Here is a 14728-nt window from a genome sequence, read left to right as displayed (position 1 = left end):
CATTTATGCTTTCATGAGTCTTCCTTTGAGAAAGAATCTTAAGAACAGAAAAATGGTGGTTGAAAAGGTCTATAGATCTCTGCATGTCTTTGAACCCGTACAGTCTGTGTTTTCTGAAATTAGAAGGTAAAGTTGTTTATTTTAATCACATGGCATTTGAGTTGAAAAAATATTTGCATCTGATTGATTTGATCATCATCTATCAGTTCTCATCACAATAACTTCCTTTTTCTACCAACTGAACTGTCTTCCAAGCAGGATGAGGGACATTATACAAAATACTAAAAGTATTTCCATGTAATGCAGTTTCCTACTATTTTTGTTCAGCATCATCAGTCCTCCTACACAAACTGGGGGAAAAAAAAGTGTCATGATACAATAATCTTTACTTTCCCTGCTTGTAAAAAGTATCAATGCAAAGTAGAGGGTGCCACTTCTAAGGGGTGTCCTCCCAGATCTGCTAAGTCTGTAACTTGATCATAGTGACAGAGTACTTTCATAAAGAGGGATAAAAAAAAGTGAAAAAGGTAAGTGATTTTTTGCAGGTTGAACTATTTTAAGCATTCACAAACTGATAAATAAACTATGTTATATTGAATTTCTTTGTCTTGTTCTTACATAAAATTATATAATTATTATCTGGATTTTGACTTTTAAAATCTTTACAAGCTGGCTAGTAAAGCTTCCCTACATGCTCAGGGGAAAATGTTTCTAAAGGACATAGGCACTTGTGGTCAGACAGACCTGCCTTGACCTCTGATTCCTGAACTCCAGTATGCTTGTTTTCTTCATCTCCTGCTGCATTTGTATAAGCAAGGTATGACAGGGGGAAAAAAGCAAGACAAAAACATGCATGCTTTGTTACACGCTGTTCAAATAAAAGATAAACATCAAACAAAAGACATTCACAATAACATACAAACCCTCAGTCTGTGGCATAAATTATTTTTTGAGTCAATCAGAGATTAAATAAATCCTTGTGTTATTTTCATTAATATCTCTGGTTTACTCCAATGAGATCTGTCTGCAAGTAATGATGGTCATATGCAGCCCTTAATATCCCTTGTTGCCAATTTCTTATTAAATTATTGAAGCACTGGGAAGCAGACAGTAAGTGCCAATGCAGAGAAAGCAGACATGTATTGGTAGACAATTGGTTTAAAGGCATTTTCTGCTTGGATTTACTTTAGTTTTTCTAGAAATAAAAGTCCAAGCCTCTGTTCTTGAAGAGCATATTTAAAATTGTGTATAAATCGTAAGCAAGTGGGCATACTCAGTACCTTAATAAGAGTGGAAGAAACAATGCAAATGTTTTTCCAGCTTGGAAAAAAATCCTCAATTTGCCAGACAATATGCTTTTTACGTGGATTTCAGAGTAGTTAGAATTCAGAAAGAAAGACACTTTTCCATCAGTAACTACAGTCGCCTAGAGCATATCTAAATATTAGAGAACACTGAAATAGTTGGAAACAATGGTGACATTACGGTTAATGATAAGCAACATAAATATATTTATTTTATGTTATTAATAAAGAACCACAACTTTCCCTTGTGACAAAGCTCATCTAATACCAGGGTAACAACAGTAATGATATAGTAGAGTGTTGAGCTGAATAACTGGTCTACCATATGCCTGCTTTAATTTAAATGTCTGTTATTCATTAAACACTGTTTTGATGTGATGTAATACCCTGTAGTTTTTCAAGGTTCGGGTTCTGATTACTTACTGATTTTTTGTATTCTCTGTTCCCAGATTTTTTTCTAGTTCTCTCATTACTTGTATAGGTTTATGTACAACTAAATAGCTCATTGAATTATTTGACTTCAGGTTTAGCTAGCATGTAATAATAATTTTAAAACTACTTGTTCTAACAGGTTATTGTTGTTAGGGGGAATGATTTAGGCTATAATCAAAGCCAATGCAATGGAAACTAATCTCTACATAGATTTCTGCTCTATAATTCTGTGTCATAAAATCATGACATTTAAATTCCAGTTGAAATCATGACATTGAAAATTCCAATTAAAATAGTCATCACAGGCACCACCTATACAGTCAACCTTCTCTCATAGAAAAGAATGTATAGAAGGTGTGCCAAAGACTTTAAAAAATCTATTCCAGTAGAATTGAACTAAAATGTTCTTGGCATGTTGGTACCCTGAAACATAAATAAACATCAGCTATTATGAGCACAGCGGTATGACTCCTTACTCATTTTTCTTTATGCCCTTTGTAGTCTCAGACCTAGACATAAGACCTGCAACTGGCATAAAGATGGAGGTGTGTAATTCCTCCTTTTGCCAATCCAAGAGAAAATTATGAACCATTACTTCCCTTGAAAGGTCAGAACCTTTCAAGTAAGCACCCTAAGCCCTGTGTTATAGGTAATGTTTGTTCAAGTTTTTCTATGGAAATTGTACTAATGCAAATAAAATATTTTAATATTCTTCAGGGGCTGAGGACTCTGCCACCTATCAGGAGAGTGAACTAAGCATCCACAAGTAAAACCCAAAGGTATATTTTTTCAAATTCCTAGCTGAAATCAAAACCCCAAGGTAGATTCATGCATTATCCTAAAGCAGCCTTGTTACTGATGTTAACTAAGCTATTCTCCTTACTTTCCCATCAAGTGCACATAATGCAAGCTACCCTGTGCAAGCATGAAGGTGTCTAACATCATACAGTCAGTACCACAGAAATATCCACACAAAAAGTGGGTGGGTGCAAAGATATGTACCTTCAATTTTTAGACTGTTGTGTTTGACTAAGTCATCAAGTCAAGGCCGAGTTGAAGGTAGTCCAAGTTCCTACCCTATATTATAGACATGTGATCAATCACCTTTTACAAAACAAACTACCTGTATGCCATATATTTTTAAAAACCTGTGAAATCACAGCTGATAAAGTATGATAGAATTACAACCAATGTGAATACATGTTCTCTGCAATTGCATTAGATGTCTTCCTCTGTCTCCCATCAAACTATGATAGAGCACTGGAAAACAGACAATAACATTCCTTCTAATTTTGCAAAATTATGTCTCATTGAACAGAGAAATTGTATTCTGAATGAGACAAAAACCCTCAAAATAAGCAGTATGTCTTTCTGTCAATATTATCTGTGTTTTCACAACTGTCAGAGTGTCTCAGTAACTTGCACTCCATGCTGCATGAGTTGCAGCAACAATACAATTGACAGTTTATATATTTTCTTTTTAAAGATTCATAATTGTATCTGAGAGATATAAAAACTGGAGTCATGGCTGATAGCTATCCCTGATTAAACCTAATCAACTACCCCTGTTAATTCCATTTGTAGACAATTTTATTCTGGAATAAGATCACCCATACCTGAAGTTAAGAGGGGACAGTTAATCAGCATTAATGTCAGCTTTAACAGCTTCTGAAATAACTTTCTCCAGACACAAGATTATTATGAGGTCATGTAATTAAAGTCTGTACCATAGAGCATAAATAGAAGGGCAAATCCTCACTGAGCTCTACTATTTGGTAAATTTCTGAGCACTTCATTTTTATACTTGAAGGTTTTATTACATTTGTTTGGCTTGACATAATTTTCTCATTTTTATGGTTGGGTGGATGGTTGGGGTTTTTTTGTAGGGATGAAGAAAGAAAAGGCTATGTTGATTTTTAAGAGGAAAAGGAAAAATCTATATTAGGAAAAAATACTCTCTCTCTGATTAGTAATTAACAACTGAAAGGGCTAATACTGAATGCTTTCAAGAGCACTTTATGGTCTTCCATTTTAATCAGCAGCAAGCAGTCATTGAGTTCCTCCTTCTAGCAAGGCAAGTAAGAACAAAGAAATATATTATATCCACATATAAATAAAAAAAATCTTGTTAACCCTTAAGAACTATAAATATTCCAGTATTCACTTATTGTCTATAGTGCTAATAATACAGAACATTTAAGAGTACATAACCATTTCACTGCTAAAAATTAAAAATTTAATACTATTGTTTTTCTACAAATGTTCATTAGAAACAAGAAATCTCTATCTCTAGCATAATTTAAAAATATACAAGGAAAAGTTCAGCTAAAAAAATGTCTTCTGGCATTTCAGTAGTGAAAATCCAGGAAAACCTTAAGTGGTCCCAGACTTCTTTTCAGAACTATTTTCCAGCCATCTAACATGAAAATATACTAAACTAACAAACTCTAAAGCAAAACCCAAACTGCTTAGGCGCTTATGCTATATTCTGGTTAGATAAGATAATGACATGCACTTCAGAGATACCTTGTCTTTCTTCTGAATGGGTAAATCTGATACTGGCAGCAACACAGCTGTGGGAAGCTACGAAATTAGCCAAAATGTCATGACCATAAGAGACTGTAAATGCAATGTAGCTAATGGTATATGTATATTCTCCTACTGAGCATGTGGGACACTGAGAAAAAGATATATAGGTCAATACACTACTGTTAGAAATGGTCCTTCATAGCTACTCACAGCTAGATTTCTCAAAAACCCCCCAACTTCTCTGGCTATTGAAGAATTCTGAAATAAATTATTCTGTGGAAACCTAATTGTCCTGGAGCAAAAACCTGCAACCACATAACACAGTTCACGGAATTAAATCACCCCAAATCAATGTCTTTTAATTCTGATCCTAATCTGGAAAGCAGTTACCTGGAGGTTTTTTTCCTGTAGATTCCCTCCCTTCCAGTTCTAGTCACGTAGCCATAAACACACAATATTCCACGTTATACTGAGCACTGTACTGTGACAAAAAATCTCCCCAACTGCAAATTACTCCCTTATTTCTACTTGAGTCCCTGCATTTCTAGCACATTTTAAGAAATGGTATGCAGTTTCAACCTTGTAACAAATACAGATTATTCAAATGTACACAGACTAAATGAGACTACTGTAGGAGTTAGAAACATAGAAGTTTTTCTTTTTGTCTTTTACAAAACTGAGATGACTTCCAGTTCCTTTTTGTCTATAATGCATCTTTTATTAACTCTTTTCTCCAGTATGATTTTAATTTAATCTGGTCAACAATAAAATCCTTGATTTCAAAATACAGAAAGGTTAACCTTCACAGCATGTTTCCATGCAATATAAAATTCCCTCTCTCATTTAAGTCAAGCATATGCTTCTATAATTACAGAAAGGACTACTCTGTGAAAATGACATTTTCCGGTACAGTCATATAGCCTTCCCAACAACAGAAAACTGTTTCGATTCTCACCAGGGCATATAATAACATATCAAAATCTACTCAAATGTCTGTCAAGTTTTCAGGTTTACTTGCTGCTTTATTTGTTAAATAATAACATAAACCCCTTCTACTACAGTCAGCATTTTTTATTCTACTGAATTTCAGTTTTTAAGACTGGTACTTCATTTGGTTAAAATAACTTTTTGTAAAATTCAATTCTCCACAGTAAAAAAACCTGCTATTAATCATAATTACATTCTGTTACTGACAGAAGTTAGGTAATCTGCTGTTCTTGTAGAGTGTTATTCCTTTTAAAGAAAATTATTATTCCCCTTAAAGAAAAGGATTAGAAAATGCTAAAGAAGGATAGAAAAAGCCTCAAAGTAGAACTATATTGTTATTAGAATATGAGCTCTTAATTCATGACAGAAAATTCTATAGAATACTGTGTGAAAGCTGTATCTATGGTTTATGTTTTTAACTACAATGTTTACCACATTTATATGTGTAAAATTCAACATGAAATGTATCTAGTTACTGTATCTTGAGTCACTGATGATGCTTTGATTGTATATTAAAACTCCAATATCTGTGGATTTGGCAATTTTCCATAACCCAGATTTTCCAAAAGACTACTTTAGACAGAGGTACAGGAAAATATTACTCAGTCTTCAAGTAAAAACAGAGTTCCTCAAGTCCCAGCAGTACTTACCAGAGCAAACAATTCTAGCACTCCTATAAAAAGTAATTATTTGATTGTGTTTATTATATTTCTCTCTATAGAACCTAGGATCTAAATAAGACTGCTACCCTCTCTAATCAAACACAGTAAAAATATGCAGTACTTCACAACTGCTGCCCTAAAGAGCTCACAGTCTAAATAGATATACTAAGCAAAGAGCAGGGTAGACTGGTAAAACATGAAAGCATATACAGCAATGACAGCAAACGTCATGTGATTAGATGTGATTATTTCCTGGCATATCTAGACTGTACTTCATATAAGCATTTCACAACACATAAGACAACAAAGAAATGAATATATTAGGGTGATGATCTGAGAAAACAGAGTTTTCTTTTCATGAAGTTTTGCTTCCAAAATGGAAATAAACACTGTAAACATTGTAAATACTAAATTAAAAAAGTCTGATGACACAGTAATACTACATATAGACCCTCAGTGGTATAACCAAGGACTGCAATTGATATCTTGTGGCTTGCTATTAAGCAAATTAAATGGTTTTAATGGTATAAAATATAAGGGGATTTAATTTTAAGTGAAAGTATTATAACTTTTTGAAAGACTATCTTGATCCAATTAATTTTTGCTCCTATATTATTTGAAAATTACGTACTAATTCAGGAACTGTATAACATTATAACATATTTGCAATAAAAACATTGGTCTGATAAAATGCATGGCTAACATTAAACAAGTCAAATAGCCTCAAATGCTTAAATTTAAATATAAGACTGAAGCGCTAATCCTGAAAATGTACATACATACGTAGGTTAACTGAAATACTCTTACTTGCTGCACTATAAATCCTTGGTATTTAAAAATGGGTACATGTCTAGGTACTTTTCTAATGATGATCGTATTTAGATAGTATTATTTATACTGTCTTTTTTTCATTTAGAACCCTGTACAATTTATGAGCCACAGGCCTGAATATAAGAAAGACTAAATAATTATGACAATAATTCTGACTATGTCTGTGCAATCAAGTAACATCAATTGCAGTTGGGTTTATTTTTCCCTATATAGCCTCTCAAAAAGGCTTTCAGGTGAAAAACAAACCCTCCTTTATGTACAGACCTTCATAAGATTCTATCTCCTTGTCTCCATTGTCTAGGGAAAGTAACAAAAACAAAACAAACAAACAAACAAACAAAAAAAGGGAACCAAAGCACAGGGGTTAAAAACAACAGAAGTTTTATAAAAGATACAATATACATGTTAAGAAGGATTAAAAAAAAGGCGTGTATATGGCCATTTAGACTGATTTTGCACAGCACATTTAGTTAGCAGAAGTGGAAGGGTGAAAATACATTTGCTATCAAAAATGTGTTTATATACCTGTGTTTCTAAACATTTTGGAAAATGTCTCCATTGACCAGTGCTTTTATAAGACATTAAAGGTAAGCACAATTACAGTACCAGTAAAACATGAATCGTGAAATATCTCGGTGACCTTTCCTATTTTAAAGATTATTACCTCTCTTCTTGCTCTTTCTGTTTCAAGCTGCAGAGATTTTACATTAGCAATCTATAACACACTCCATGTGAACCCACAAGTGATCAGCTATGCTTCTAACTCCCCAAAGAGCCAGGGTTTTATCACTAAACAGCATACAAAAGATCACTTCCCGTGCCTGTCAAAGTCAATGACTAAACACCTATTGAGTTCAAAAGGAACAGGATTATGCTAATAGTTAGTCCATCTTGTTTTCGTGTGTATTGCACTGTTGATGATTATTGTACTGCTGATGAGTCATTTCAGTCAAGAGTACTGTAGATAATAAAACATAATAGAAGAAAATACAGTACAAAATACAATACTACTACTGGATCCTAATTCTGTACACAAAAACTCAAGAGATTTCAACTGTAATGCCAAAAGAAAAATAATAAATATAATCAACCTTCATGAGCAACTTTGCAACATGATTAAGGAGAAAACCATACACTTACTTCTCTCCAACGTCCCCTTTGGTGGGAGCTGCGGTAACTGCCTGCCCCTTCGCCCTACTATTGGAGTACTTGATGGACTTGTCTGAACAGACCCAGTTCGAGGATGTGACCTATGAGACACATATCAAAACAAACCATAGCCATTAAATGACAAATTCATCCTTAAATACCATCAAGAACTGATAACATGACTAAGTAGGCTTTAGATCACTTGGGACCCTTGCAGTCCCATAGTGAAACTATTATCTCTTCAGAAAAAGACCTGATTAAAAAGAGAAATCTCTCTGTGAAAAAGAATAAAAGAAAGCCAAACTAAGGCTGAACATCCATAAGATGCTTCTTTGCACAGTCAAGCCAGAAAATGTACTGTGTGTATATTCACATGCATGCGGATATAATACCCACATACACATAAAATTATCCACAAGTCAAATTCAATGATCTTTACTAAGCTTGTATTTGGTTAAATTACCATTGAGTGGCAATGAGATTACAGGGATTTGTCTAAACAAAGTAATAAACTGAGAAAAGACACTGGTATTTGACTCTAACTCGCACTGGGGATTTGATGTTATTAACTTTCAGAAAACAAAAGAATGTATTCTGCAGTTCTAAAATAAGGAGAAGCTTTACTGAACATCAACTAGACCAAAAGGTATGCATCTTTTTATTGCAGTATGTTTATTTAAGTTAAGAGTAATGTATAGAAATCTTCAAAATGTCAATCAGTAAAGTATAGCACTCAAACAGGAACAATACAGACTATGGCACAGTAAAATGTAGTCAGAGAAAATGGTGGTTAAAATGGTAATTAATAGACAAAGTTAGTACAGTCCATTTAAAGAAACTTTTTTTTAAAAAAAAAATAGTTTCATTTGATGTTGTTATGATTGTTGTTCCATAAGCAATGTCTGATGAACACAAAGAACTTCTCATACTGTAAGAGAAGAATATGATAGTTATGAGGTGCTTTATGTGAGAAACCATCCAGGATTCCTGATAAATGAGAAATCACAAACAAATGTAGTTAAATACTGTTAGCAAACAATTTGCAATGGCAGCCACACCATTATATCCAGAGTAGAATATAAATAGTGTGTTGGCACTGAAAGGGTTAGTATCTATTGCTACTAGTGATCAGCTAAGGATGAGGCGATACCAATTAGCTACTGGGAAAATAAAATGGTGAGCTGGTAGGGCAGAAGGGGATTAGTCTGATTGATTTGTCTGTTTCACCTCGGTAAGGCAGGTGAAGGAGGGGCAGATCTTCCAGTCATTAATGAAGGCATCGACCTGATGAGGTTTGAGTCAGGACGCTCTGTGGATCGGGAGCGGGAGTTGGTCCGCTCTAGCATAGGACGTTGCTCTGTTGATCTGGATCTTTGATATGGCTGTCTATCTGCTGCTTCACAATTCCTGTAATGTTAGTCAAAAAGCAGCTCAGTTGACCTTTGACTTTTCTATTAATTATAAAATATGCTGCATGATACTGGCTTGGAGCAAACCATTTTGTTATGTACATTTTTGGGGGGCGGGGTGTAAGTCTGAGTTCGCTTCTTTATAACATAGAGGGTTTTTATACACGTATGATTTGGCTTGCTCCATACTCTTGGTAAATGGGCTGAAATGTTTCCAATGTCTCTGTAATGACTATCCATGCAATAGTCTGTTTCCTGACAATTTCTGGGTTAAAAAATTGTTATTTTGTTAATTAGTATATCAACCTTGGAGGAAAAGAACAGCTGACATAATATTAAGTCTCACTAAAGCTAAGGACTCATTTAGTTGTGCAGTTTAATTGAGCATTTTCACTCACATGACTAGATTTTTACAGACTGCATTATCTTTAGAGGTAGTACTCTTATTCCAGATGTTATAATTACTATGTAGCACTGCTGAGTATTATTAGACTCAGGATGTCTGTCAAAATACAGGCTAGGCTACAGTGATGGATTCATATGCGGTGCTTGGACTGTAGTCGGATGAAAATCTACAACACCACAAGTACTTGCAGAGGTTCCACAAACTAGACAAAGTTTGGTTTGTAAGGAAAAAAATCTAACCTACAGCCTAAAGAACTGTGCCAAAACAGCAATGGAAAAAGTTAGCATTAGAGATGCCATGGGGAGAAATTAGACTGAGTAAACCAGAATTTCTTGATTAAGCAGTCTGGTCTTCTACTATCTTAGGCAACTAATCATGCCATTACTTTCAGAAATTAGTCAAGCCCCACCTTTTTTCACAATGTAATTGGTCTGTTTGCAAGGAGTAATATTTGCTAGCTATATCCTAAAATATATAAAATCAAGGTAATTTTAAAAGTAAAATCCATACCCTGATGGAGCTACTTATTAAATTCACACTCCTCCCAGCTCTCCTTGAGTAACTGAACAGCTATAGAATACAAATGGGGAACATGTATCCTTCAGGACTTTTCCTTGAGCGAAGTCATGCATTTTACAATGAAGTCAGTTAATACAAAGAGTGACTGGATGGTGATTAAGTGTAACAAGAAGCCGAATTCTAGGTAGTATCAAAAAAGAGAGAGACATACCACAGCCTCATTATGAAGAGTCTTATGTTATTAACAGCATTTTATTTCTAAAAACCATATTGAGACAGAGTATAGTTGTCTCTAGGGTGGCTAACTTTGCTGAATGGGTTGATAAAAGATTCATTAAAATGGATGTCTCTTCAGGCCTTGCATGAGGTAATAACTGGTCTCCTGGAGCATACAAAGGAATTGCCACAGACAGGTTCAGAATAATACCATTCACCATGAACCTACATCTATAAGCTCCTAACAAGCAAACACACCACAGTGAGACACATAATGGTAATTATAAGCTGAGGCACTAAAGATTGGAGGAAAAGTACAATGAGCCTGGCACAAAACCACAACAAAATTACCTCACTTGTTCTTCTATCAGTTCTGTTTCTGAATGGGAAGCTTCATCAGCAAAAACATCCACTGTCTCGCTTCTTTTACATTGTGGATAGACAAAGAAACACAACCTTAGCTTTGATATGAATGTTGCTTATTTTAGGTAACTGTTTAAGAGAGGTTTCAGTGCTATGGAAGGTGAGAAGGTGTCAGCCATCTGCATGGTGGTTAAAAAAATGACCATGGGAATAAATTCTTAGACTATGGGAATAAGTTCCAAGAAAAAATATTCCTAAATTCAACAAAATTACAAAAGAGAATATGACCAAGGTACAGACAACCCACCCCTACCTTGTTTACCCACATATTTAGAAAATTAGTGAGCCCACAGAGACTTTCTTCTTTGGGTCTGTCACACACAGAGAGCTACAACAACCCTTCTCCTGCCACTGAGTGGGAGGCTGCTGGAGCACACAGCAGCAGGGACTGAGCAATACGGTGAGAGGTATCATTCTGTTTTCTATTTCTCTCTCCTTCCAACAGCCAGCAGGACATACAGAAGGACAGGTGAGTAGCAACCACATGATTCTCATAAACACTTGATGAGAAGTTAAGCCTCTTTCACTTGTTACTCCTAAGGCTTCATTCTCTTTAGCTGTAGTATAAAAAGTATTTTTTAGGATGTTAGGGATCTGACCCATTGCCTGTATTAGAAGGCAGAGAGGCATTTTTACCATTAGGATCAATATTAATGGCTTAGTGGGCACGTTTTGTATTCTGCAGATCATCATGGAGCCGCCATAGCTAACCACTGTGCTAACAGATAAAGGCCTCAGAAATTTCATATTCAGTAGTTAAATATTCAGTTTGCCACAATCTGCAGCTGGCATTTACTTCAAGTGGAAAAACAACCAGGAGTTCCCAGAAGTGAAGGAGAACATGGATTTTGGCAGTGAACCTTTTGCTTTTATATGAAGCGTTGGCACCACTGTCATTTCGTAGACTGAAGGATTTGAGACTAAGTTGAACCCGGAGGTGAAACTGAGTTGTTACCCCCAAGCTACAGCCTACATGCTGCAAACCCCTCGGTACCCTCAGCAGCAAATGGAGAGCTATATAGGCTTACTGACAGTCTTCCACTTGGAAGCATCACTGTGTGGTTTTAGATCGTACACATAAAAAGAACGATTCAATAGATGGTTTTACTGTCTGTTCTTTGTCCTCACATATTTTTTTGTCCTTTTAACAGTAAAGACATGTGCTCTATGATCCAGGTCTTCAGAAATGAACCATCCCTTTTATAGAAAATATATCACTCCAATAATCTGCTTGGGCAGTGAAGCTCCTCACCTACCACAGTATACAACTATGCATTAATATCACAATCCAGCCATAAGTGTGGAGGGGTTGTTTTTAAAACACCTCAGTGAATTAAATACAGAACTTCATAACTTTTCAGGTAACATTCTTGAGGGCTTATGCTCCCAAGTTACCTAGATGAAAGTTTCCTCTCTTCTCATTATAATTTATATCAAATGAATTACTTATATTTAAAGAGGGAAATATAATAGTCTAACTTAGAGTATTCAACACTCATATAATATTTTAATGTATGCTAGAGCTGTTTGTCTTTGCTAACAGACTTTTCATTACAAAAAAAACAGTTAGTGAAATGTCAAATAGTGACCTCCTCCACTTAGTATTGCCTACTATAGCATCCTTCTACTTTTGTGAAGGAAAACATGCATGGTAGGTGGCCTGTTCCCCTGTCAAAGTCTACAAGACTTGTCAGCATAACTCTCCCCTGCATGGAGGACAGAGTACAGCAGTAAGCTTTTGCTTCTTAATCAAGCACACCTATCACTCTGAAACTGTTTGAGCTCTCTGTAAGTCACCATGCAAAAAGCTCTTTGAGTATTCACAATCTAATTTTATATTCCAAACCCATCAAAAATTAGAATTAGAATCCCATACTATACCACTGTAAACTCTAGTAACTACAGTATCTAACCAAAGGTGCTACAACATTTTGGTTTAACTACTGATTTATCTGCATTGTTCTATATTCATATTCTGGAAATTTCAAAAGCTACCTCTTTTCCCAATGCAGAAAATAACCATTTCTAATTTTTAATTTTTCAGATTTGTTACTTTTCTTACAAATAAGGAGAATTTTCAACAAATTAATATATTCATTGATCTAAGCTTATGTATAGAGAAAGCCTTATAAGAGATGAACATTTTTCAACAGTAAGCAATCATAACAGCTTACAACACAAATAAAAGTTATTTTTTCCCAAAAGTAACTGAAAGCAGTTTATTTGAAAGCCCATGTTAAATTCTTTTACTGTGTGCAAGACTAAAAAAGCAAGCTATGACATCATGCCAATCACAATTTTAGTACTAGGTTGTTCTTGTAACAAAAAACTGAAGAAATAAAAATAGAATTGCTGTAGGATTACAGTACACTACAATTCAGCTCCTAATGCATCTTTTTTCATCTAGAAACACTGAGCACAGAACAAGAAAAATACAGCGATACATTTTCTAATTATCGTAATTTCAAACTCCAGCTAATATACAATGGTAATACCTGTCAGTGTCTGTGGATGGCTGCTGGATTTCAATCCTTGGACATGTTATTCTTCTACTAGCTATAGGAACTTTGCTGTTTAGTCACAGACACAAGATCCTCTGTTAGCATAACATAGATAAGCATGTCTACAAACAACTGAGATTTCTAGTACCAAGCAGACCTAAATTTGATTCATAAGTATTGTAATGGAAAATGGGAAAATGGGAAGGAGCAGTATACTGCCAAATATCTAAATAAACTGGTGACTGGATATCTCACCAAATCACTCATCTATACCTATAAAGAAACTTAATACAAAATTATGTGCTGCTATAGTTTTTAAAAGCCAGGAATGTAATGCTTTTAGGTATTCTTGCAAAATAAACAAAAATATGAAGCAAAGCAAGATATTTTTGCTGCAGTAATATTTTATCATGCTTTATACATATGTAGTATATATATCTATACACATACATGCACACACTCATATGATGTATTCATGTGCACATTACACTGTGGCGTATGTGGTAGCTACAGGTATATCTACATGACAGTCACAGGGACAACTAAACTGTTACATGCCAGTATCTGAACTACTCTTCTACTAGCTAAGTCAGCTAAGCAGAAAAAACAGAGAACTCAGCTGCAATCCCAGGCATATTGTGCTCCACACTGCTATGCGCAGACTGCTACAGCTACAGAAACTCAGTTGCTTACAGCTTGCTTAGGTATCTGTGCATGTCATTGCAGTCACTTTGGTGATTCTGCTGTAGACCTATCTAATCATGCTAACACATGATGGCATGGTACTACTATAAAAATGCTTAAAGAAAGCACATATTGCTGTATCTATAGGGATTTACTCTTTGAAATATGTTTCATCATCGATATATTTACTGAGGAATAGCAAAGCCCTGCTTTAAGTAGGGAGTTAGACCAGATAGTTTTTCAAGGTTCTTTCCAGGCCAAATTAATTTATGATTCTATGGGATGCAGTCAGAGGTTTATGCTAGTTATTGCACTCAAGTATCAATAAAACCAGTAAGTAGTGTCAATCCTGGAACAATTAAGACTGAAATGATAATCTGAAATTCTTCATATCCCCTTTATCTGTAAAATCAGACCCAATTTTGTGTATTTTAGAGGAATAGAAAAGCAACTTGTACATTTGAAGGCAAAATAGTAAAAATATGTAAGCAATTTCTTCTTCGTAGAAAATCTCAACATTAAACAAAAAGAATTGGTGAATGATCTTGAGAAAGAGGCTTCTTAACTTCCAGTTAACACTATTTGTAACTGCATTAAAATGAAAGCAAACACAGCAAATGAGCTAGTAATAATACTAATTTCACTTAACTGGTTAACTTTAACTAGTTTAAGAATC

General features: G+C 34.9%; 1 protein-coding gene across 41 annotated transcripts in view; it reads right to left on the bottom strand.

The window, feature by feature from the left end:
- Positions 1 to 14728, bottom strand: part of RIMS2 (regulating synaptic membrane exocytosis 2) — a 489382-nt gene that overhangs the window by 130737 nt on the left and 343917 nt on the right. For 22 of the 41 annotated variants that reach the window (XM_075023763.1, XM_075023771.1, XM_075023757.1 and 19 more), the window contains 2 exons: positions 9122 to 9301; positions 7886 to 7995 (listed from right to left, as the gene is read on the bottom strand). In XM_075023763.1, the coding sequence (XP_074879864.1) occupies positions 7886 to 7995; positions 9122 to 9301 (290 nt within the window). Of the gene's footprint in view, positions 1 to 744; positions 799 to 7009; positions 7043 to 7885; positions 7996 to 9121; positions 9302 to 10795; positions 10868 to 13362; positions 13438 to 14728 lie in introns of all 41 variants that reach the window. The other 19 variants (XM_075023777.1, XM_075023776.1, XM_075023762.1 and 16 more) reach the window with 5 other exon arrangements.

This window comes from Buteo buteo, chromosome 3, assembly GCF_964188355.1.
Source record: "Buteo buteo chromosome 3, bButBut1.hap1.1, whole genome shotgun sequence".
In the NCBI taxonomy this organism is placed as follows: domain Eukaryota; kingdom Metazoa; phylum Chordata; class Aves; order Accipitriformes; family Accipitridae; genus Buteo; species Buteo buteo.
This window is presented reverse-complemented; position numbering and strand designations above follow the sequence as displayed.